This window comes from Chlamydotis macqueenii, chromosome 11, assembly GCF_036417535.1.
Source record: "Chlamydotis macqueenii isolate bChlMac1 chromosome 11, bChlMac1.mat, whole genome shotgun sequence".
In the NCBI taxonomy this organism is placed as follows: Eukaryota; Metazoa; Chordata; class Aves; order Otidiformes; family Otididae; genus Chlamydotis; species Chlamydotis macqueenii.
The window spans coordinates 21,344,718-21,370,632 of record NC_141566.1 but is presented as its reverse complement, the minus strand read 5'-3'; the positions used below and the strand labels follow the sequence as shown (position 1 = coordinate 21,370,632).

The following is a 25,915-nucleotide window of genomic DNA, read 5'->3' as shown; positions in this document are numbered from 1 at the left end:
TGTACGAGTCACTGGTTGTAACCTTTTCTAGGAATTATTTGCAGAGACGTTCGGGACAGGACAGGAGCTGGCTGGACTGGGAAGCGCGACTTTTCCTTACAGAATTAAGGGAAACCCCCTCCCTTGGTGGCACACGGTCACCCAAACTGGCTGTTGGCGTTGCCACCTGCACCTTCCCGGAGCTGGGCCCATCTACGGGTGCGAGGGCTGCGTCGCAGTCACTATACTTTCCCCTTGATTTTTGTTTTACCTGTTTCTTTTGCCTTTAATAGTAAATAACAATCCTGTTCCCCCCCTTGCTTTTAAACCTCCAGCAAGAGGGGGGGGACCTGGCCAGCAGACGCCGGAGAAAAGCTGAGCTGTGAGAGAAGGGAAGCAAACCGCTGAAAGCAGAAAATCTCATTTTCCTTCAGCCGCGCTCGATCACAGTGACCCGAGAGGCAACTGTAGGCACAGAGCCTGAGCCAGAAAGAATTACAGTTTTTTAAATTTAACTTTCTTCCTTTAAACTTCAAACTTCATGTAACTTTACGGCTGAGAGCTCCCTGCAGCAGCGCCGGCACCGGCGCGTGCGAAATCCCCGCGTGAGGTTCGCAGGCTCCCCGGCAGCGGAAGGGATTTAATATTATTTGTTGGATGGAGCGCTTGATAAATTAAAGCTTTTATTTTGGTCTCGCAAATTATTCCAAATGTGTTCTTGATTTTTGTGAAAGTAAACAAACCCAGAGAGTTTCCAGCCCGGGGTTTGTTTGCATGTACAATAACCCACGGAAATCCGCAGGCTGGGTTGTGAGAGCAGAGCAGGCAGCGATCGCCGCGGCCCCACGGCCGAGCCCGGCCACCGAGTCACGGATCTCATCCCCTCTTCTGTCAGCCAACTGCATTTGCCGGCCACAGGGGCAAGACTTTTTCTTTTATTAATTTTCTACTAATCTGCTTGCTTTTGTTTTATTGTCGATACCAATTCTAAGGGGGAAAATCCTTGCAGTGAATATTTATTCCCTGTGATTTGCTGGAGTACGGATTCCCTCGTTATCTCGCGGCTCCATCCTGCATTAGAACAATGAGCGGCGAACACATTTTTCGGTCCTCTTACCTCCAGCCTCCAGCCGCCCGGACAGGGTAACACCAACCACGCTGGGCAGCGCCGGGCAGCGCCACGCCGGGGATGGCCGCGCGTTTGCCGTCCTCGGAGCCGTCACCCCTCTTCCGGACGATGAAACGACCTCTCCGAGGCGATTGGGATTGGTAAGCGAGCCCTGGCGAGCAGGAGGGCTCCCGTCCGCCGATTCGGAGGATCTGGATCTGGGGGATGTGCAGAGCAGGAGCTTCATCGGGATTTTCAGTGAAGCGGATTCATTCTGTTCTGTACGGAAGTGCTTTAAGTTGTGGAATGCGGGACAATAAAAGCGAGCAGATGCAAGGACGTAGGCGGAAATCCAGAAAAAAAATATATGTAGTCTCCGTACAGCTTATAGGAATTCCCCTGGGCCTACGCGTGCTGTCTGCGATGGGGCCCGCTGGTCCCAGGAGGAGGGAAAGCGGGGGGCAGAGGGAAGCCAAAGGGCGGGGGAGCCCATGGGTGACCCCCAAGGGGCTGCAGCTTGGGGCCGGGGCGGGCACAGCTCCAGCCACGCTGCGCGGGCGCTGAGCATCTCCTGGGAAGCTCCGCGGGGCTTTTGGTGCTCTGAGAAAACAGGAGAGGCTGCAAGGCCACTCATCTTCAGCGGTGCGTTTATGTTCTGGGACAAGATGTATATTTTTTTTAATGGTTTTTTTTTCAACCCAAACTACTTTTCCTGGCGGCGTAGGAGCCATCCGACCTTCGGTGGCACTACCGTAGGAGAAGCAAAACCTGCCCTGTCGCTTGGTTTAGTGCCATGCTCAGCCCTAAGCCTCCGGACGCGGGATTGCTAACGAATTACCAATTGTATTTCAACGTAAAATGTCCTCCAGGTTCCCCACAGCGCGCTCCTCCAGATGGAGGGCTATTTGCTCCGGTAACTAATGGGCACGGACAGGCTCGAGCAGCACTGAAAGGTAATATCACCCCCAAATACAACCAGATGTGCGAAAAATACACAACTTTTCGATGGATAGAACTTGCCGCGGAGCCAAAATCAGACTCAGCTGCTAGTTCCAGGTCTGGAGGGTTAGGAAGAGGTAAATATTTTGTGCGTGAGCTATACTGGTAACCCAGGCTTCTGGCCAAGACTGGTAGGGCAGAGCGTTGCTGAAGGCGGATGCTCCGGATCACCGGCTGGATTCGAGTTCCCGGGGCCGTGGTGCCCAGAGGCACAGGGGTTGTGAGGCTTTCAGGGCTCTACCAGTGTCTCTTCCGCCTGCTGACAAGGCTTTTTAGGGACGTTATCTCCATACTTCTAGTTTCAAACTGCTGTTTATCTAAAAAAAAAAAATTATTTCTAAAAAAACCAATTTACTCTAAAAAAAAAATATGCATGGAAAGAAGATAAGGTCAATGCATTGCACATGACCAGGAAGCCTGTTTGACGGTTGGAGTTGATGGTCTTGGAGGTCTTTTCCAACCTGAAAGATTCTATGATTCTGTTTTGTCCCCTCTAAGTCTTCCCGTTCTGCAACATGGGCTCCAACTAAGGATGGAAGAACTCTTTGCACATCATAACACCTCGGGTGGAGCGGAGGATTTTACATTTCAGATAGGAAGGTCTTTCCTCTCGCACCTTCACGCATGACTTGCTTTGATCCTGGGGACCTTAGAAAATGACCACTGGTAAGCACTGGTCCATGTCCACCATGGCTCCAGTGAACCCCAAGAGGGTGCACGGAGTCTCGGAGCTGGGACAGAGCAGGCTGGTGGAGAAATGCCCTGGGGATGGTGCTGGGTGGGGGTGGCAGACCCCGTGGTGGGGCGCAGGGAGCCTGGCCATGGGATGGAGCACCAAGAGCTGGGGAGGGGATGCTCCTTGCAAGCCAAGAGCCCCTTTCCGTGCTGAAAGCCAACGGATGCTCCGCTGGAGCCAGCTCTCTCACGAGCCTTCCCCGTCTCACCTTGTTTTTCCATTACTCGAGGACAGAGAGTGTTTTTCAGAGCAAATCCCCTGCTAATGCTGCTGGGATTTGAATTTACGGCCATGGGAGGTGTTGAGCCACCAGGCCAGATGGTTATTTGCTAATTTTGATGGTTTGGAGTGGTTTTTGGATCTCAACAGAACTGTCCACATTTGTGAATGAGAGAAAGCCATAGGTTGAGCTGTTTCGTATATTAAATCATTGCGTGGTTTTCCTCTTCCCTTATTGAAAAGGATCGTCTGATTTTTGGCTGTATAATTTACAATCCGCAGCCTGCGACCCGGTGCGGCCAGAAGGAAACGTTGGAAAGGGGGATAATTCCGTGGAGAGAGATTTTCCTCTCCTCCGAGCTGAAATTCCTCGTGAAGCTGAAGCTTGTTGACCCGCTCAACTAAAGCTGATTTTCTCCTGCTCCGGCGACCCTCGCCGCAGACAGAATTCTTTGATAGACTTCGTAGAGCAATTACCTGGTCATTAACAAGCGTGGATCGCATTTACTTATTTTGCACAAGTCGCTGCTGTTGGGATGCAAGTCAATCACATTTATTTATTACTTTAAAATTAAAACCAGGAAATAATACCCGTCGTCCCTAAGGGGGTGCTTGAAAAAGCAGAGTTTCACCCAGCTTTACGGGGCGAGTTCATGCGGTTTTAATTTCAATTCCAAAGAATAGATAGATCGGTTGGGGGGTGACATCACCCTGCTTAGAAAATGTCATGTGATTCCTTTTCGTGTTTTTAAAGCTATTATTTTACACATCTGCCGACAGATATTTGTATTGGCAGATCTTACGAAATATTAAGATCGTATCTTTTCCCGTTTAATTTCCAAAGTCGCTTCCTTCACCAAAGTGCATGCGAGCAACTCAAAAAAGTTGGTCCTTCAAAAAGGAGTGGAAGCTTCCTTGCAGACCTTTTGATTTATTGTCCTTCACCCCTTCCAGCTTTAATTCCCGTCCCTCTATATTAGCGTTTACGGCAATAATTAGCTGCAATAACGGAGGACAGAACAGCAAAGCAAAGATGAGTTTCTCCGCAGCTGGTTGATCTCTCCCGGGGGTAGGCTCGGTTTAAGGCCAGAGTTTGCATTTATCTTTCCAGACAGGGATGGAAAAGTCTCCAACCTGCCTTGGGGCCGACTCCTCCGGCAAAGTGCTACGTGGTGCAGAGGCGGCGGCGGTGGGAAGGAATCAGTCGAAGACAAACAGTTGGAAAAGCGCTCTGCACCAGAACTAGTGAGACCGGGGATAAATCATCGCATCTCCTTGGACCCGCCTTCTCCGAGCCCAGTGAAGGACGGAGCAAAGCTCACTGCAGACGTCAGGCTTTGGTGAGGCGGAAGAGTGAACCCAAATAACCTGAAATGTAGGCATGAACAACAAATAAACCTGGATGTCGCCGGCGCAGCGTCGGTAAGGGAGAGGCAGCTGCTGCAGCCCGTTGAAGGAGGTGCAGTGGTGACCCCGACAGCCGTGAGCATCCCTTCAGGTGGGTTCTGCAAGCCCAGCTCCCTCTGGGACACACACTGGTGCTGTGGACCCTCGGCTCCCCTGATGAGCAGCATCCTCCACGGCCCCAGATCTTGGCCATCCCAGGACACTTGGGCCCGTTTTTGCTCTCAGAGCAGACGATGTGCTCACGGCCACCAAAGAACCGTCCCCGTAGGCCCTGGCACCAAGGAGGTGTCTGAAGGTGTCCAGTTACTATTTAAAGTAAAGCAAACCAGAATATAAGGCTGTATTTTGTAAAAATAGGATCACCCTCCTCTTTAAAAAGGTTTTTTGCTCTCAGACCCTGCCTGTGAAAGGGCTCGCTGCTGGTAGGGCCCCAGTTGGACTTCCCAAGACCTCAGGATGCTCCATGGCCGGACCCTGCCCGGCCCCGGTGCCGAGGGGAGAGCGCAGGAAACGCGGCCCCGGCTCTGCCCGGCTTCGCTCCTGCCCGGGAATATAGAATAACTCGGAATCAGCTTCCCCATAACTATTTTTAATTTCACTTCTCCTGTGTGGTTTCCCTGGCAGCTAAACCGAGAACTCCGCCTTGTCCCTCCCCGCGCTGCGCCGGCGAGAAGAGCAGGGGTGGCCCCGGGGACAGGGGGTCCCGTGGCTCACAGGGCTCACATGGGGTCAGCCCCCGCTCCCCCTGGAGCTCTTCCCCGCGGTAAAGCCAGACAGGATACGTTTTGGTGCCGTTCTAAGGGTTTTTGGCTTCGTCCACGTGGTGAATTTTGCTCCCTCTAAATCCCCTATTATTACACATTCTTTAAGTATTTTCTTAAAGTATTATGAGAAAAGTTCAACACGGCAGGAATTTTTCCTTTTCCTTAGAGGGGGGGAAGGGGGCACGTCTTGGCCTTAAGTCTCAGCTCTGGAGAAGCCATGGTGAAGGAAAGGCGGTGGGAAAGCTGCTGGGTGGGATGGCCGGGCTGGCGGGGGCTTCGCAGGTGGAGGAGGCTGGAGAAGGGACGGGGCGCCTTCTCCTCGCTCTCGCACCCCGCACACAGCCACCAGCCAAAAGCCAGGAGCCGGGCTGGGAACGGCGACCCTACAAACGTTCCTCGCGGCGCAGAGCCGAGAAATCTTGCTTTTCCAGAGGATACATTGAGGTCATCATGAGCGATGTGACAGAAGCCACTACTAGGTGGCCCCAGCCAGCTGGATGGAAGTTCTTGTGGTGGCCTGTCACCTCTTGGCGCTGGAGATGCACATGGTGACCTCGTCCTTACCCCACCAGCAAGGGGACGCTGCCGACCCTGCCTCCACTTCCCCGGCTGTGACAGGGAACATCACCAACGCTGCTCTCATCACGAACTGGGCCCAGACCCTAATTTGATTTAACTCTCCCCAAACGCTCTATATTTTGTTTTCACTTCACAGAATCGTTTCCGTAAAGTTTAATCCTCTTCCCTGCGCAGCTTTTTGGGGGGCTTATGTATGAAATAACATAACAAAGGTTTATTTTAATATATCTTCAACTAATGCAGTGCATGTGATGGTGAGGAACCTCCTCAGGAGGTCGACCGATGGAGAGACTTCAGCGCCAGCTGTCCACCACCATAAACCGGCCCTTTCTTCCCCAGACTCGTCGGTTTTTTGCTGTGAAATTAATCGGGGATGCTCGGAAGAGCAAGGATGGGGTGAACCGTGCCATCGCCTCCACGTTGCAGGGCTGGCCTGGAGGTGTGGGGCCCAAGAGCATGCGCTCTCGGGTGTAGAAACCGGGGTTTTTCAAAGTTCATTAAGGGGAAGAGAAGATGGAGAATGAAATTAAAGCTTTGCTGTGGGACTGGACATTTGAGAACGTAAGGGAAAACGATCTCCTAAGCGCTGTTAGAAGCTACCACGGGTGTTTTCTGCCAAGATCTACTCCGTCTTCAAGAGTTTCTGTTTAAAAGATGGGTTTTTGGGAAAAAGAAATATTTGTGGGTCTGTTAATAAGTAATTAGCTAATGACCCTTAGGAAGTGGTAGTTACATTTACAAAAATCCATTGAATATTGCGAATTCCTGTTCCCGTCGAACCCAAACCACGTTACTCAGCTGACGGCCACCTCCACTCCAGTCGCAGCCCGTGTGTCGGCCGGAGCGTTCAGACCCGGTTTGTGGCAGCTCCGACACCCCCCGGAACAAACATCCCACCCCTCCAGCCTCGCACGCGCCGCCTCGTTAACGGCTGGCGAAGCCGTCGCCGCGCTGTGGGAGCTGGGGCTCGTTCGGCGGCACGCTGCAGGTTTGGGAACCTTTTTTTTTTTGTCAAATGCTAAAGAAATTTTACTGTTTTCTTGCTAGACAATTTGTGAAGCAGAGAACGAACAATCCCTCGAGTTTATCCCTTGGTCCTAGCACCACCTTTATGATTGCAGCTTCGTATAAATTTTGGATTCCATATCAGGTGGAGGTACAAAAGAGAAAAATATCGGATGCATGACTGAGCGCAGTTGATATGAAAATATTACCCTTAAGCCACAAATCCAGTTTGCCTTGCTTTGGGTTTTTGCTTTGTTTTGTTTTGGTAAATGCAGAGTCGATCTTGGCAAAATCTCCCAGTTAAATCTCCTGAAGCGACCAGGAAAGTCCGCGCGCGGAACTTACCTGTGCGCTTCATTAATTAATGGGCAGTATCAAAAGGTCGTTTTCAAGTGAAGCAAATACTTCTGGCGTATCGTGTAACGCTTGCTGTAAAATTAAGTTAGCGATTCTGAACTTCGTGCCAAGCGAGCGCTTGCTGGGTTTTCTGGTGACAGTAACAGGCGACACACCGTCACGTAGTTTGGTGAAGACAATGAGGTTACAAAGCCCAGGAAGGGTCTGAGTCAGCCTTTGATGGATGAAAGCTCGCCAAGTCCCCTGAAAGCCCTTCCCTGCCGTATTAATTTGCCCTAAACCCTCAAAATGTTCCTGATTATATCATCTCAAGTGGGCTTTATTTTTGTTTTATTTTTCATTGTAGGAAATTAAATAGGGTCGCTTGATCCCTGGCCAAGTTCTTGAAATGTGTCGCAATGCTGAGGAAATAAAAGATTACTCGGAATACTTTTTAATACTATGTCATGTCAGCAGAGATAAGGGTTCGCACTCCGTGCCCTCAGCTGGCTTCTATCAGCGCTGGGGAGCCGCCGCTCACCCCGCTTTTAAATCGCCAGCTTACGCCGTTCTAATGGTGAACACGTTGATGGAAATTCGTTTCGTTTCTCTTTGTGACGGGAAATAAAGCGCTGCAGAGGTGCAGCGAGAAAACCTCTGGTGGTCTGTGCTCCTGCCCCGCTTTCTGTCCGTCTCACATCCCGAAGGACGGGGATGGCTCTGGGATGGTGGCCCAGAGCGGGTCGTGTCGGGTGACCCCCCGAAACGCAGCGCTCCACAGAGCGCTGGGGAAGGGAAAGCAAGAAGCGTCCTTCCACCCGCTCATTGCACAGCTCGTGCGCGTCCGTCCCAGCTGCCACCACGAAGGGCGTTGGGACTTTTCCACCGCGAGCTCCACAGGAGCTCGGCTGGGTCTTGCAGAGATGGGGATGTGGACTTTCCGCTCCCAAATCGGGTCGCAGGCGTGGTCCGAACCGGCGCCACACGCAGAGGGAAAAGACGGCAGCGGGGAGAGTGGGCGGCTTCAGCCGGGCTGGGTGCCGAGCTCCAGCGCTCCGCACCCATATCCGCACCCCTGCGCTGCCTCCGAGGCCTCCTCCTTAGCCAAACTGTCCCAGTGAGATCCGCCGGGAATTCGATCTATAAATCTGTCCTTAAAAGGACACGCCTGTAGCTGTGCATAAATGAGTATCGAGGTGCAAACCCCACGGGAAGTGGGGTAAGGAGCATCCTCGGCACAGGGATTTGAGGACGGCGGGTGAGTCTGGGGCACCGGTGAGAGCTCTGCCGGAGCGCGGCTGCGCGACGTCGGGTTTTGGTTGTCTCCGCAAAGCCGAGACGGTTTTCACTCCGCCGCCGGCCCAGGGCTTGGCGGAAATGCGTGCACTGGGACACAGGTCCTAATAAATACGGCAAGAAATCCCGAGAAGCGAAACGTTTGGTTTCTCAGCTGCCTTGTGAATTTTATCCCTTTCCGCAGTTTTTTTTTCCCGTTAGGGCTCATCTATCCCGGCTGACCTCTGCAGCGCAGGGCGAGGGGTGCGCAGGGGATGGAGGTGGGGGAATGGGGCATCCGCTCTGCTCGGTGTGGGTACCACCGCTTCCCCCTCCAAAAAAAAAGGCTGACCCCCCGAATCCCCTTTGGTGCTGGCTCAGGGGAGAACGCCCGGGTGGAAAATAAATCAGTGCGGCACATTCGAGCTCTGTGGGGTGGGGAGATCCCAGTGGGGATCCGAAAATCGCCACGCAAATCCCGCGCAGCCACTTCCCTGCGCATCTGTGGGTCCCAGCCCCAGCCCGTCCCCCGGCCCGGAGCTCCCCCGGCCTCGCAGGGGCTCCCAGGGGCTTCCCGACTGGAAAACGGGGATTTCCGCCCCTCATCCCGGGCGGCTGCCGCGGCGGGGCTGCGGAAACATCCCGGGGTGATGGCGGGGATACGGGCATGGGTTTGCTGCCTTTAAAAAAGAAAAAAAAACACAAAATGAACCAAACACACAAAACCCAAACCCAAACCGGGGGACAAGCCGGGTGCGACCGGCCCTGCCACAGCTGGGTGCAGAGCTCCCTCTCCTTGATTCCCTTTTTAATTTTTTTTCCTCTTTTTCCCTTTTTATTTTTCCTTTTTTTTTCTTTTTTTCCTTTTTATTTTTCCTTTTTTTTTATTTTTTTCCCTTTTTTTTCCCTTTTTTTTTTCCTTTTTTGTTTTTCCTTTTTTTTTTTCTTTTCTCCTTTTTTTTTTTATTCTTTTCGTGCTGGTTCTGGTTAAACGTTATTTGCACTTTTGTTGGAAAAGTGGCCCCTAGTGTGCAATTATGTCAAATTTCTTTGAGTTTTACAATTTAATGGAGAACAGTAACTCTTTTATTGATCCTAGACGGGGCCGGCTCCTCTTCCCCTGCTCTTCCCCTCCCCTCCCTCCCCTCTCCCCCCCCCCCGTTACACCCCTGAAATGTCACTCCGTGCTCCTCACGCTCCCCCCCAGTTTCCAAAACAAACGGCGGAGGCCGCCGCCGTCTCTTCACTCGCTCGGATGCCGGAGGCTCTCGCCGTGCCCGCCGCCCTTCGACGGCAACCGGCCGAGGGTCGCCGGGTACCGGTCGGGATGGAATCGCCGCCGCCGGGGGTCCCGCCGCCCGCCTGAGCCCCGGGGTGGGGTGGTTTTTTTTTTTGGGGGGGGGGGGATGGCTCTCAGCAGCCGGGCTCACGCCTTCTCGGTGGAAGCTCTGGTGGGACGCGCGGCCAAGAGGAAGATACCGGATGATCGGGATGAGGAAACCGGGACCGGTTGCAGGCGGAGCCGCAGAGCCCCGGAGCCGGGTCGGTAGCGGCGGGGACCGCCCGGACGGGACCCCCGGGCGCCCGGCAGCCCCCCCCCCGAGCCGCTCCCCTCCCGTTTCTCTTCGTTCCCCGCAGAGAAGCGGCCCGGGGCCGGCGGAGAGAGCGGGGAGGCGGGGGCGGCGGTGCGGGTGGAGCTGCAGGGCTCCGAGCTCTGGAGGAGGTTTCACCAGATCGGCACCGAGATGATCATCACCAAGGCGGGCAGGTACCGCCCGCCGCTCCGCTCCCGCGCTCCCCTTCCTCCGCTTCTTCCTTCTGCATCTTTCTTTTTTCTTTCTTTTTTTTTTTTTTTGGGGGGGGGGTATTTTTCTTTTTATTTGTGCATTTTTCTTCTTTTCTTTGTTGCGGTATTTTCATTTTTCTTTGTGCTTTTTTCTTCTTTTTTTTTTTTTTGTTGAGGTATTTTTCTCAGTGTTTTTTTTTTCTTTATTTTTTTCTTCTTTTTCTTGTGTTTTTTTTTCAGTTATTTTTATTTCTCTTTATGTTTTTTCTCCTTTTTTTTGTTGGAGTATTTTTTTTTGTTACGTTATTACCTTTGTGGTTTTTTCCCTTTTTTTTTTTGTCGCAGTTTTTTCTTTCTTTTTCCTTTTGGTTCGCGCTTTTTTCTCTTTTTCTGGTGGGAATATTTTTCTTTATTTTTTTTTTTCTTTCTTTTTTTTGTCAGGTTATCTTTGTGGGTTTTTTTTTTTTGTCGGGGTATTTTTCTTTGTGTTTTTTTTCTTCTTCTTATGTTTTTTCTTTTTTTTTACGTTATGCTTTTTCTTTGTTGTTGTTGTTGGAGTATTTTTCTTTGGTGTTTTTTTCCCCTGTTTTTGTTGAGTTGCAATTTTTTTGTTGTTCCCCGACGCCCGTTTAGTTTGGTTTTTTTTTTTCCCAAACCCCTTTGGGCCGTTTAACCGGCCCACCTCTGCCCGCAGGAGGATGTTCCCGTCGGTGAGGGTGAAGGTGAAGGGGCTGGACCCGCTGCAGCAGTACTACATCGCCATCGACGTCGTCCCGGTGGACTCCAAAAGATACAGGTACGGGGCGGGGGGGCCGCTACGCACCCCCTCTCCCGCTCGCACCCCCCCACCCACGCGGGATTCCCCCTGCCAGGCTGAGGGCGCCTCTGGGGAACAGGGGCGTGCGGGGCAGCGTGTGGGGGGGTGCCGGGCTGCAGGCACGTATAGAATCCATAGATGCGGGCGGGCGGGGAGGGGGTCCCCGGCGCCTGACCCCGGCCCGGGCCAGGTACGTCTATCACAGCTCGCAGTGGATGGTGGCGGGGAACACGGACCACTCCTGCATCACCCCCCGGCTCTACATCCACCCCGACTCCCCCTGCTCGGGGGAGACCTGGATGCGGCAGATCGTCAGCTTCGACCGGGTGAAGCTCACCAACAACGAGATGGACGACAAGGGGCACGTAGGTGTGGGGCAGCCCCCCTCGGGGGGGGGTCGGGGGGCAGAGCATCACCCCGGCGGGTCAGAGCATCACCTCGGGTGGCCAGAGCATCACCTCGGGGGGGGCAGAGAATGGTCCCGGGGGCAGAACATCACGTCGGGGGGGGTCAGAGCATCACCCCGTGGTGCAGAACCGACCCCGCGGCCGGCCGGTCCCTCTTGCCGCGGAGCTGAGGGCTAGGTCCCACGCGTGTCTTCGCGTGGGGGGTTTTCCCCTGCACTTCTCCCTCTCGGGGGGGCTCAGCCGGCCTCTCCCCCCGCACAGATCATCCTGCAGTCCATGCACAAGTACAAGCCCCGCGTCCACGTTATCGCCCAGGACTCTCGCTTCGACCTGGCGCAGATCCCGTCGCTGCCGGCCGAGGGGGTGCAGACCTTCTCCTTCCAGGAGACCGAGTTCACCACCGTCACCGCCTACCAAAACCAGCAGGTACCGGGGGCCAGGGGGAGGGTGCAGAGCCCCGGCGGCACCGGTGAGGGTTGGAGAGACCCGACGGTACCGGGGCAGGGGGATGGAGAGCCCCGACGGTACCGGGGCGGGGGGGGGATGGAGAGCCCCGACGGTACCGGGGCGGGGGGGGGATGGAGAGACCCGACAGCCCTGCGAGTTTTGGGGATGGAGACCCCCGACCGTACCGGGGGCCGGTCCCACCCCGACGGCCCCTTTCCCTCCCACCCCCCCCGCCCCAGATCACGAAGCTGAAGATCGACAGGAATCCCTTCGCCAAAGGTTTTCGGGATCCCGGGAGGAACAGGTAAGGGGCGACCCCGCCCCCGCCGCCCCCGCCGCCCCCGCCGCGGCTCTGAGCCCGCTCTCGCTCGCAGGGGGGTCCTGGACGGGCTCCTGGACACCTATCCGTGGCGAGCCCCCCTCGCCCTGGACTTCCAGGCTTTCGGCGCGGAGAGGCAGGGTAAGTGTCCCCCCAACCCCCGCCCCTCCCCGCGCCCTCGGGGCCGCACGCCCGGGGCTCTCGGGGGGCTCCAGCCGCTGCGAGAAGGTGCTGGGCCCGGAAAACGGACGCTTTGGGAAGCCAATTCCACGTGTTTTCGGCCAAAAGTCCCGGCGAAAGAAATTCGAGGGGCAGAGCGCTCTTCCCAGGGAGAGAAGGGGTGGGAAAGCTTTTTCAGGAAAAACGATCTCCCTCCCCCTGACAAGCGCACATCGGTCTCCTACAGCGCTTTTCCAGAAAAAAAAAAAAAAGCTTTTGGAAATATTATTTGAGAAGTGATTTTTTTTTTTCTGTAGCAGCGAAGGAAAAAAACTACCAGGTCATTTGCACGCTGGAGCGCTCCAGTTTGGGTTGAAAGTCGCCAGTTTAAGTCTCAGTTGTGTCAGGAACTCATCAAAGTGTTGGGGCACATCAAATCACTCCGGTCTCTCGCAAAAAAAAATCATCACAGGAAAAATCCATGCCAGACATAAAAAAGTCAGACTCAGGAGAAATTAAGAGGTTTACCGAGTTGTAAAGAAACTAAATTTTATTTATTTGTTTTACTTAAAAGATATCTCATGCAAAAAGCCCCTTTTGAACTCGTTTTTGCAGGCTGCAACGCGGTACCGAGAGGAGCTGGTGGATGGGGAGGGAGAGAACAGCAATTGCCGTGATCATTGTACGGATGTGAAAATATTAGGGTTTTTTTTTTTTGCCAGCCTTAATGTAATTGGTATTTTTTCTTCAGGGTCAATTTCCTGGACTGATGTAAATATAACAAAATCTCCATTTCCACTAATAACACTAACGCGCGTTTGCTCTGCCTCAGCCAGGATTCATTCCCCGCCTCGCTCTCAAGACTTCCGAGCCCTAAAACTTTCCCGAGTTATTGCGAAAAGATACTGGGAGTTCGCAAAATTAATTTGTGCCGCGTCCGAGATGTTTGTGGGTTTTTTCGGTGTGATGCACTAGCGGGTGTGGCTCGGTTACACAGTTGGTTCTCCGTGGCTGATGGTGGATGAAGTCTGACCGGGTCACACCCAGAGAGCGTGTCGCTGGGAATTCAGTGTAAATCGAGAAAAACACAGAGCAAAAATGGATTCGCATTCCCTCCCTTCCTTTTCCAGTCACTTGGGTAAGAAATTAAAATAAAGCGGGGGGGGGGAAATCATCTGGAAGAATGTGGTAATGAGAGATGTGGCTCTGAAACGCCGTTAGATGAAACCAGCATCTGTTTGCCACCGGGGCCGGCCGCTCCAGAGCTCCAGCCCCGCGCCAGGGCAGCTGCCTCTTCTCATTTTTTTTGCTCTTGACGGAGCGGCGAGCGCGTCCCGAACGGTGACGTTGTACGCCCGCGGCCTCCGCGGCAACGTTCACCCATGTGAGGCAACTCAGTGTCGCTTCTCTGCCGAACGGTGAAAGTGTTCATTGGTTCATTAAAACGACACGGGCACGTAGAGTTTCTGGAGACACCTGTAGCGTTCAAGGGTGTGTTTCAAATTGCATGGGAAGCCAAGTAAAATTAGTCAAGTCCTGTGAGCAGGAAGGTACAAAAAACCTCCTCATCAGGCTGAACATGGTTTTTTTTGTTCTTATGTACAAGGGGGAAAAGTTGCCTGTAATTTGCACAAAGAATATGGAACCTAAAATAGCGATGGTGTGGAGCTGAACTTTGTGGTTGTCCCGGTCAGGTGAATGGGATGACGCATGCGAGAATATTTTTCTTAGACAAGTGCTGAGTAACAACAACAAATAATTTATGGACAGATCTTCCCGTTTTCCAGGAGCTGATTTTTGGAGCGGGTTTGTGCTCGGACGGACGCCGGCAGCACGGAGATGCGGAGCGGGAGCAGGAGTCCTCCAAGGGTTTCGTGGCTGCAAACATCAGCGCGCGCAGCCCAGACAATTTTTGTTTTCCTTTTCAGGTGGGAGCTCCAGCTCTTCGCCAGTGACCTCCAGCGGTGGGACGCCCTCTCCTCTCAACCCCCTGCTCTCCCCGTCATGCTCACCTCCTACGTTTCACATCGGCGCGTCATGCCCCGAGACCTACCTACACAACCTCAACGTGCCCCTCTACTACAAGATTTGTCCTGCGAGCTTCTTGAGACAACCGTCTCTCATCTTTCCAAGCCACGAAAAACTGGGAGGCACCAACCCGCATCTTTTACCCCACTTCGTGGTGGACGTGCCAAAACTCTCTTCCCTCGGCATAGCCAACCTGAAAAACGCCAAAGCTGAAGACTTGAACGGGCAATGTCTACAAGCACCCGGCTCTGCGAGTCAAATGCTGTATGGATTACATGCATCTGGAAACATTTTCCCATCAAGTCCCATTGCTCGGGAAGCGCTTAATTGTTCTTTACATCCTCCATATGGCTTGTACGGCTATAACCTCTCTGTGCCATCCAGACTGATGAGTGCGGCAGGCCATTTCAAAGTGAGTGACAGCGTTCCGGCGTCTTTGAGAGATGGCAGATGTAATCACTCTAACTGGCACCCGACGATTAACCATTGCCTTTAGCGGAATTATGTAACGTTTCTAAGCGTTGATATGTAAAGCAAGCCTTTCCTTCCTTCATACCCAAGGGCTTGCTCGTTACTGACTATGAAATACTGCATGGTACTGGAGCGGTATGTCTAGGAATTTGACTTTTTTTGATGGGCAAATGTGTTGTGGTGTTGGGAGGGTGGAGGACCTGGGAGCGCGGAGGGTCTGAGACAATCCGCAGCAAGGTGGTACCTGCTGGGAATATTTATGTCCTGTTTGTAGGTTAAGAGAAAATTGTGCAGTCACCTTTTAAATATTTGCACTCTGAAGTGGGAAAGGTAGACGTAGACATTTCGACAAATATGTTTTCTCTCTAGCTTACCTTTACTTAGCTCGAAGCCCTGGTGAGCTTCTGCTCACGCTACTTGAGATTTTCCACTGTTCGAGACCTTGGGTCAGCCAAGGAGCCATCTCTGGCCCAGTGCTCGAGCGTGCTCTCAAGTTCCCTTGGCTTTAATGGGTCCTAATTAACGATGTGAAAGTGCCCTGGCGCTCCAGGACCAAAGACTCGGTCATCAGAGTGGGGACGGAAATTCAAGGAAGATGAGATCAAAGATGGATGTGTTCCTACCTCGTGGGTGGTAGCCCAATGCAGGGGTGCCCCAAGAGCCCTCCTCCCCGTGCTCCCGCTTCCAAAGATCCCCAGGAGGTGGTGGTGCAGGGTGGCACCAGCGTGGTGGGAAGGAGCAGTGGACGGGTGGTCACACATCTGCCCTGTGGCGAGATGGATCCGTGCCGGGGGACGTGGGGAATACATCTGGGAGAGCTGCGTGGGATAAAACACCTCCGGGAGCCCTGCAGGACACTCCTCCCACTCTCCTTCGGGAACACGGAAGATCCACCTGGGATCACATCTGAGGAACAGGGCAGGGATGCTCCTGGCTCGGTCCCGTGGAGAACGGCAGGTCCTTTCCAGAGAGTTACAACTCTACGGGCCCTGAAAGTGGAGATTTTCGACTCCTCCAAAAGTCCTGTTTGTTTTATTGTAACTTGTGGATATTCTTGTTATTCCTGTAAATACTCTCTAGCTCCCGAGGGCACAATGTTACTCACCATAAATTAGGGCACTGGTTTTATTCTTTATTTGATCAACGCTCAGTCCCTACCTGAAGCCAAATTTATTACTTGACAAATGACAGAGCTTTGAAAATAATTTGACTGGGACCGGCCGTATTTTGGGACTAAGATACGAGAATCCTGCATTTACAAACGTAACCCAGCACTATACAGGGATTAAGCGCGGGTTTAAGAATAAAAATTGGTGCCAGAGTTTTGGTTTTATTTTCATCCACAGCAGACAACAAATTAAGAAGAGAACAAGAGATATCAAAAGCCGTTAAAGTAACATGAAGTCACACTTTTACTTTTATGAGACTTTGCTAAAAACCAGCTGAGATTGGTTCCCTCATTTACCTGCTTTGGGTGCGCACAGAGCCCCCAGCGATACCAGTATGAACCAGGGGCCGTGCTTGCCTTGCCCAGTGGCCTGTACAACTGTAAAAATGAACAAACCTGCTTTCTGTGCTGTTTCTTAGCCGCTTATCTCACTATTTTTATTAAAAAACATGAAAGTTTTTTTTCGTTCTGAGTCCTTATTTCTGAGCCGTCCCCCACCACCGGCTGGGAAGGGCTCTGCAAGGCACTGCGCAGCCCTGCTCCCCACGGGCCGAGGGGCCGAGCCCCACATGTGGTTGTGCTTTTGGGGAGCTGGAAGGCTCCTCCAGATCAGTCACGGATTCGTGGGTGGATGCAATGGGTAACTTCCAATTTTCCAAATGTTTGTGGTTGCGTAAGATATTCCAGAGTTGCTGGCCATGAGCTGGTGATCCAGCAAATGAGTGTTTGTTTAGTTAAAAATGTGACTGATAATGATGAGAATACATGTTTTCAGTACGGACAATTTTGCAGCGATATTTAAATTGAGATCAGATACATTCCATCTAGCCCGGCTGAGCAAATGCTGTCTTTGACCGGAGCCACCTCATTCCCGCGCGGAGCCCATTTGCAAATGGTTACGGGGCTTCCCAGAGCTGCCTGCTGATTCTGTGCCTTTCGGCATGAGACCACGAACCCAGCGTTTGGGTGGATGTGCTCCAATGGCGATGCTCAGCTAATTCCAGGGGAATTGGGTTGGGTTGGGTTGGGTTTGGTTGGGTTGGGTCCCGTAGGAGCCCAGTTTTTGCCACCTTCCCCAGTCACAGCCACATGGAAAACATGCCCAGAGCCCGGTCCCTGCAAGAGATGCGTGGCACCGGCACCCGTGTCCCTTGGGCGCCAACACCGTGCCCATCAGCATGGGAGAGGCAGATGTAGAAATACCAATTTGCTCCGTACGAGAGGTCAGCACGGCATGAGAGGCGCTGTCAGATCTGGGTTATCCCAGGTTACTTTCTATTTCCTTTGCCTTTATCTCCTGATTTATCCTTTCAAAGATCACTGTTACAAATAAAAAAAAAAGATGTTGGTGGTTCTTTACGACACAAATCAATATTTTCAGGCAGTTGTAGATCTCTGTCCCAATGCCCCCGTGTTCTCTTCAGACCTGGCCAAGGCTCCCCGACCAGCCCAGCACGGGAATATTTTCCATATCTGCAATGATGGTTCCATGGAGTCGCTCACACTATAACACGGATGGTTCCACACATGAGAAAAACTCATCCATCCCCAAACAGTGGATAACCTCCTCGCTGCCATTGTAAAACGGCTGCTGGTGGGAGGCGAGCGGCAGAACTGGGGAGGGTAAGTCAGTATAATAAATCATTAGTTATTAAATGGGGGGAATTGAGGTCAATATTCCAAGTGGAATCACGCGCCTGTAAATAGAAATATGTTACACGCTGTTCTGCGCTTCCTGGAAACCTGTGGTGACTGCAAAAGTTCCCAGTTTTTTAGATTTAGTGGGTGAAAACAAACATAAACCCAGTATTATTGTGCTATTTTTAATTGGGAACAGGGAGAAAATAATCAAAGGGTTGTTTTTTTTTAAAGGTTAAACTTGCTGAACAATCTTAGCTATTAGTCATTTGACTTTTCCCAAGAGGGAAAGCTTGGGAATATCTGATCCCATTTATAGCACTTGGCAAACAAAATCGGCCAAACCAAGGGCGCCGCGGCTGCGCTCGGCGCTAAAAATCAAGGAGATAAAAAAAACCAAACACAGGGATAATGTTTTTAATCAAAGTGCCATTTACTATCCAGTTTCACCCACATTTAATACATCTACCGGAGACGGCAAACGTGGAGAGGGAGCGTCGGATGTAGCTTTTTCCGATCCTCGGTTTACATTTGATCTTCTGAGGTTTGGTCCATAATTAGATGATAATTTGTATCATAATTATGCAAAACAAGCAAGGATTGGCTAGCGAGACAGACCAGAACAAATAAGCACCCAGCAGGTTTGAAATGCATCCAGCGTTAAAACGAGGTACACGTGGGGCTGGGCCCGGGGGGGACATGCTGTTCCAATAAAGCTGCAGAAAGGGAGAAGGCCGCTATCGGTTCCTGCAAAGGTTTAAAACGCTCGTGTTTACAAATTTGTATTGCACATTAATATGTAAACACAGGCGATTGGAAACAGATGACTCCGCAATATTGACGTGTCCTTCCTTCTTCGTTTTGTGTGTCTGCTTGCCTTTCAGAATACACGAAATTTCTCTTTCGAAACACAGTTTGGGAAGCTAAATTAGCGCTACGGCAGCCGAAGGCCCCTCTGTGTGTTTTGGGTGCTCCTCCCGGCATTGTGCACTCAACGGCCGCGAGCGATACCTCAGGCGTTGCCACTCCCGCACCCAAAACATCCCGTAGTTTTCTTTTCTGCCACGTTCTTTGGAGGCCCCAGAGCAGTGGCAGGCTACCACGGCCTCGCCCGGCCACCATGGCAGGTCCGGCCGTGCCGTTCGGCAGCCTCTGTGCTCCGCAGCCATGGAGTGCTGGAAAAAAACGGCTTTTAAAATGTAAAGAATTATTTTTGATAAAGTAATTTTGAGAAGGAAAGGAAATACCATCTTCTTTGCAATCTGGATGAAAGCTCGTGACCTGTCAACCACCCTTCTTCCACTTGGTCGATTTGCGTTTTAGGATGTAAACGAGCATCCCTTTCCGCGCTCGGCCGCGCCTGCTCAAACCGCAGCCTCTTGGCCCTCGCGGAGCGAAAGCTGGAGTGGGACAGCCTCTGTGCTGCTGGGAATTGTACCGGCAGCAAGGACTTCTGCAGATGTCGGGTATTGCGGCGCAGACCATTCCTGCTTAATAGTCCTCTGCTCTCACCAAGCTCGTGCAGTTTCTGATTTTATAGTTATTTATAAACCCAGCTCTCCTCCCCGTCCCTTCGGCGACATTTGCAAGAAGGACCCACCGTCTGCTTCCGTACATCAAACAATTTCCTCCGGGATTGCTTATCCTAAAGCACCAAGTTTTAAGTTTGTTGTAGCAATGAAGTAGGAGAAGCAGTCCAGGTTTTATGAAGGACCCCTTGAGCTTGTAAATCAAATGACACAAACCAGCAAGGAAAATTCAAGACCTTTCTGGAGAGGAAAATGCCAGGGATAAGGGAGAACCCCCAGGTAAAGTAATATTTGCTGTCTGAGCAGGCAGATCCTGAACAAAACCAGAGACGGGGTCGGGGCGGTTTCCAGCTCTCTGAAGTCTGAAGATGTATTAGATGCACTGAAGAGATTTTCAGCTTTTTTCTCTTATTTTAAAAGCCTTGCGCCTTCAGGTTTTGAGAGATTGGCTTTTTGGAGAAACTCGCTTTTTCCTGCTTGGCGCTGACTCCAGATCTCATCTCTTAGCTGGGTCCCAGCTCCAACAATTTCCTCCCGGTCTCGCCCAGCAGCTGGGAGCACTTAGCAGCTCGTCCGCCCCGTTGGGCTCACCTGCGCCAGCCAGCCCTGACAGGTCCATCTGCTTCCAGTCAGGCCTGCAAATAAAACGGGGCCTCGACTCCAAAAAGTCAGAAAAGAGTAATGGGCTTGCCTGGATACCTCGAGTTCCTCTTGCTATTACTCAGATAATGGTTGCTGCCTTCTGGTCCAGCTGCTGGTTCATCAGAATGAGCCGCTGCATCCCTTCGCCATAGACCTGAAAACACCATAAACGCTCTTTTTTAAATTCGGATTTGGGAGAAGATGCTCCCTGCCGTTGCACTGGCCAGGAAGGTTTCAAATACACGATATTAAGCACCAGTTGGCACGGCCACGGGAAGGACCGCGATGTCTGTCTGCACGGTCGGATGTTGCGCCCACCTCACCCGACGCGCTCGGTGGCTTGGCCCATCATCTTCCGTTGTACGCGACTTTCAACGCCTTGGAGATTCTGCTTTGGCTGGGATGGTAAACACACTGCAGAAAAAGCCCTGTAGTTTAAGGCAGTTTGGTAAATTTTGTGGGTGGGGTTGTGTTTCATGGGTGTCTTCAGCAGCAGGACAAAATGGAGCCATCCAGGAGGCACCACTGCTTGGCACAACAGACATTTAAATTAGATTTACACAAATATCTTAATTTCTCCAGTCTTGCAGTGAATCATTATGTACAAAAATGTTAATAAACTTAAATTGGAGAAGTAATGGTCTTTAAAAAAAAATGGATTATCAACTAATATTCTTCCACGGACTAAAAATCATGCTGACTTCCCAGCTGCCCTGTGCAGGTACCGCACGTCGGCGACTACCAACACTTTCAGCTTCAGCCCTTTGCTAAACTCTTCTTTTACCTTCATTAAAAGTCTTACTGTAAAATTAATCGAAGTTGATAAGCTACTTCCTGTATCGTATTTCTTCTAACATTATCAATATTGCTAATAAAAATAGAGATTGAAACAATATGTTGTAACGTCCAAGATATAAGCCAGATTCTGCTGCAGCTCAAATAAATATGAATTTGGCCTTTGGCTTTCACGAAGGCAGGATAATGTCTCTATCTGGGCTGTTCTAACGGATAACATCAGCCCCCTTCGCCTCGCTTCTCAGTACTACCAGAATTTAAGAATTTAGACCAGTAGAAGAAATATAACTCTATTTCCTGGAGATTCTTGAGGTTAAAACAAATCAAAGTACAGCGAAGCACCAAACTTCGTTTCCAACTGAAAGGCAACCCAGCGTTTCAAAAGCCTTCGCGCTTTGAAAGTGCTGACACGTGCGGTGTTGGACGTTGGGATTGCAAATGAGCAGCTCGTGAGGCAAGGGTTGGCAAGGAGAGGGCAGGGAAGGGCTCATCTGGAACCGGCCAGGTCCGGCTGCTTCATCCCCACCGCCGTTCCTCCTTCCCAAGTGGACGTCCCCGCTTTCTGAGATGGTTTTTGGTCAAACAGGTTTGGGTGGTGTTTGAGAGCTGTGTTGGCCAGTTTGGACCTCTCCCCTTTGACCAGCTCCTCAAGGCTTTGAAGACCCTACAGAGAGTCAAGATTTCTTCCATCCAACGTGTATGAAAGGCCCACCCAAGAGCACGACCTATGAACTGCTGATCCAAGGAGCGTGGTTGCCAGGTATGGCTGGTGAGACGGCCGCAGCACCCTACTCCAGACTTGAGCTTCCCCAACAACCAAAAGATCACTTATTTTTGAATTTATTTTGAATATCGTTCATGCAACTGGAGTTAAGTGCCGTAAAGAGGAGGCATTCCCCTGGGTAGGTCTCCTGCACACAGAACAGAGCAGAGGATGGAAGTGAGACCCAGCTCTGCACAGGCTGAGAGTTTTTGGAAGGGATGGTAGGTTGACCGTGCACCGGGCTGGCAAGGCAGGGATGTTCCTGCATCCGCAGACGGATGCCATCACCCTGCGCCAGATCCAGCCCCTGCTCAGGCTCCCGGTGGGAAAATTGCCTCCAAAATTTGGAAGCTTCTGGGTCTCCCTGAGGATGCATCCCTCACCGGCCAGATTCACGGCTCGTGGGTAGCAGGGACCGGGTTGGTGACGGGCAGCTCTTCCCATGCTGCTTCCCTTCGCAGCAGGTGAAAACACAGACGGGTGATTTTCAGATAATTTGTCAGTTTAGAAAAAATTAACCACAACAGCCCTGGAGCAGGGGCAAGCGTTTCGAGCAGTTTATTTGTAGCAGTTGGGCTTGGTCGGTTTTGATCTCGGCGTTTCTGCCCCGACAGCCACGCTCGTCCCAGCACCAGCCCCTGTGCTTTAATTCTTCTTTTTTTTTTTTTTTCTTAAAATAGGACACACCTGTGAGGGAGGCAAGTTTCTTCAAGACATTCCTGATCTGGAGCGTATTAAACCGATATTTTTGTTTTGTATTTTTGATGATTTGCTCCAGTGATAACATAATAGCAGGATATTTTGGCCTGGGACTGATTAAAACATTTCTTTTGATCAGCGTTGCAGATTGAAACAGTTGTTTATTACTGGACAAAGCTTCGAGAAAAAGAAAAAAAAAAAAAAACAAAATCAGGAAAAAGAAAGCGGCTCCGGGTGGCTGCTGGGTCTGCTTTTCGCTGGGGCTATTTCCTTCACTTTGGGAAAATTCTCCGTTCCGGCCGGGGCTGGAGTTTGGGAAGCGGGAGAAGGACAGGACGCTCCATCTCGCGGAGGGATGCCGGCCGGAAACCCGGGCAGCGGTCGTTAAAACGACGCGGGCACTGAATAAACCCCATCTCTCCCTCGCGGGACGCACCAGTCCCAGATCATCACTGTCAGGAGTTTCTAGAACCAAGCTGGATGTTTCCTAGAAAGGTTGTCCTTTAAGGTGTATCAACCACCCCACATTTCAAAGCTACCTAAATTACGAAATGTAAGACAAATTTTAAAAGTCTCTTTTTTTTTTGTGCTATAAACTGAAGGCAGCGCCGTATTGTCACAAACCTACAACATCTGAATGGAAATGTGTGACTTGGGTTTAACTCCAGTTCCTAGAAAGGCTTTCAAGACTATGGATTTTAATTAGATGAACATTTTCAATAAACCCCCTATTTAACTGCTGACAGGACTGTGAGGAAAAACCCAGTCATATCTGGCGCTGTCTCTCTGACAGAACAATTCTTCAAGTTATGTTTGCTGCGTTCAGGCAGCTGCGACCAATAACCCTGCTGTCTTTACGATTCCCCTATGATACGAAATTAAAACGAACTGGAAATGTTTACGCCTCCGATGGCGAGCAACATGTCCAACAGATAACGCCGGCAACGCCTTCGCTTCGCCCGGGGGCTTCTCCTCGCGCGGAACCCGTCCGTAACCCAGCAGCGGGGATCGCTGCTCTGCCGAACGCCTCCGACACGTAATGATCTCTCCGTTAAAGAGGAACGGCTTCCACCTCGCCGTCGCCAGGTGCCACCAAAAGCGGAGCTCCGTTTCATGCGGCCGGCTTCGATTCCTGTGTTTACATCCACGGATTCCTTGGCTTCACGCGACGTTTGGAGATAAATCTGTTTTGAGTCTTGTTTGCTTCCCCTTGACTTTTCCTCGCAGCATGTTTACAAACTGCGTATTAATTCCTCGGTCATGCCTTTGGTATTTTTCACCACTTTCAAAAAAAAAAAACAAAAACAAAAACAAGGGAAAAAAACGCCAAACCCATCACATTTAATCATCTCAACCCAACGTTCTTTGGCTTGTCTGCATGGATGTATACATTGCGCTAATTGAGGTTGCTCCCGACGCGCACCTGCCCCGCGTTTTCCTGCGCGGAGGCGAGTCGCCGACACGTGTCCGCAAATCCACCTTCGGGACACGGAGAGCCCTGGGGCCACGCCGGCGGGGAGGGGAAACGAGGGAAGCAGAGCTGGGATTTGAGAATTCATCTCATCTGTCACTCCGTGTCCCCGTGGCGCGACCTGAGCGTCGTGTTAGCGCGTCGGTGTGAGGAAATGGCGTGTAATTCGTGCACGTTCCCAAACAACGTGATTTTTGCTCCAGGACGCCACCACCGCCGTGTCCCCGGGGGTTGATCCCCGTCCTTCCCGTCCCGCTCCTCCTCTCCCGTCCGGCCAGCGCTGCCCTCCCCTCCTCTGTGCCGGGGTGCGGGTCCTGGGCTCTGCCGTTTCACAATCAATTACGTAAAGAGCACTCCAGTGTCCCTGGCAGTGTTTTGTTTCCCGGATTTCTCACTGAGACGACAGAAAAAAATAATTCAACATCTTCTCTACGACTGGGTCAGCTCCGTGCCCCGCTCCCTCCCAACATCCCGACCTCTTCACCGAGGCGGCGGAAACAATTTGTTATTACGACGCTGTTTTGCACCGATGATATTGAGAGACAATTATCCACAGTTCTAGTGAACAAAAGATAAAATTGATCCGTTTTTTCGGAGAGTTACAGCGAGAGGAAGTTTTCTTTGGTTTTGAAATACAGGCTTGACGTTGGAGTTCATTGATTTTAGTTAAGCGCGGTGATTTTTCATAGAGGATTTTTTCCCTTCTGACACAGACACCCACAGATCAATATTTCTCTCATTTAAGTGCTTTACCGCTGTGGATTTTGCAATTTTAGTTTAAAAAAAAAAAACAAAAAACAACAGAAAAACAGCATCCAAAGCACAAGCCAGAGAAAGCCAGGGGGAGCGGAGCGGGTTCCTCGCCTCCTCGCTCCGCGCAGAGGCCGGGAGCGGCCAGGGCCCCTGCGTGGGGAGCTCCCAGACGTGGAACTGGGATTTCAGGAGGAATTCTGCTCCCTCCCAGGCGGCGCTGGGGCTGCCGGTAACAAACAGCCCCGCTCCGGCCGGGGGCTCCATCTGGCCCCTTTGTTTTTCCAGTAACCTGTAGACACCGACAACACCTAACAACGAGATCCCAGTTATCACAGACCATTTGCTTTTTATTTTCTTTTTTTTTTTTCATGCATTTTGTTTTTTTAATCTCACTTTGTATTTTGCTTTGCTCCCGGTGCAAACCAAGGAGCTTCTCCGGGAAATCCCAAGCCGCCTCCTTTCCTTTCGTCCCCTTTTTTTCTCGGCTTTGTGCTATTTTGACGCTGAGGGACGGCAGCAGAAGGCAGAACGCGTTGTGCTATTCCAGCTTTCCGCGCATCAAATCAGTAGAAAATTTTGACTGCTGTGAGTTATTAATTTAATATCAACTTCTCGTTTGATGCTTGCTGCTGGTGGCAAGATGATCCTGAAGGCAGAGGCTCCCGTTAACCGTCAATCCACTTATTTTTTGGGATTTTTTTCCACCGCAGCATCCAGGCACCGTACCGCCTGTAACAACCCGTGGAGCGTATTCCCGGGGGATTTCTGCTGCTCTGGAAGAGGCGGGAGGGCGCACAGGGTGTCCACATCCTTTCAGCGCTCTCCGAACCGCGCTCGGACGAGAAGCCAAGAGCTCCTGGCGGCACGGCCTGGGAGCTGCGGGAGACCCATCCCCACGTCCCAGTCGCCCCGGTCCGTAAGCAGCTTTCCCAGCTGATTGCTCATCATCTGCTGAGAAACGCCGTTTCTCAGTGCGAACCCACTTCAACCGTGATTTCATCTTTTGAAACGTCAGGAAGCGCCGCTCCCCGTTCCGCCACGGACACCCAACCACCTCCAGACAGCCCTTGCGGAACAAAAGCTCAGATTTAGAGGAGCACGTTGTAATTTTGGGGTGGTTTCATTTTTTTTCCAGGCCGTTCTAAGCAAAGCAGAGTTTAACCAGCCCCCTCCGAATCGCAGCGTAAATCTCGCCGGCGAGGGAAGGAAGGGAGCTGCGGCGGGAGCTGTCAGCAGCTCCCTAGGATCTGACAGGGTCCGGCAAACGCTCCCCCCACCCTGACCCCGGCCGTCAATCAGCTTTCGGAGGAGAAGCCCCTTCTCGCCCGCCTCTCCTCTCTCTGGCCAGGAGCGGCAATTTTGCCCAGCTGTCATTTATCGTTATTTCGAGGAGGAAGGGGCCAGGGAGGCACTCTTCGCCCCAAAGGTGCGGGCAGAGCAGAATTTGAGATGATGGGTGGGGATTTCCACTGGCACAAATGGGAATAAGACTCGGAGTTTTCCAGGCTGTACCGAAAATAGCGGACCAATTTCAATCTCAATTACAGCTCAGCTAACCCGCAGCATAATTCAGAAGTCAGCTTCTAATGTTTCAATTCAGGATCAAGAATAATATT

At 51.6% G+C, this 25,915-nt stretch overlaps 1 protein-coding gene across 1 annotated transcript; it reads left to right on the top strand.

Annotated features, from left to right (window-relative positions):
* Positions 1–9,813: 9,813 nt before the first annotated feature.
* On the top strand, positions 9,814–16,467 carry TBX22 (T-box transcription factor 22). The gene is made up of 8 exons (XM_086756379.1): positions 9,814–9,949; positions 10,046–10,175; positions 10,888–10,989; positions 11,201–11,375; positions 11,679–11,843; positions 12,104–12,168; positions 12,239–12,324; positions 14,271–16,467. The coding sequence occupies exons 1-8, from the start codon at positions 9,814–9,816 to the stop codon at positions 14,864–14,866; spliced, it is 1,455 nt and encodes a 484-aa protein (XP_086612505.1). The 3' UTR covers positions 14,867–16,467.
* Positions 16,468–25,915: the final 9,448 nt, after the last annotated feature.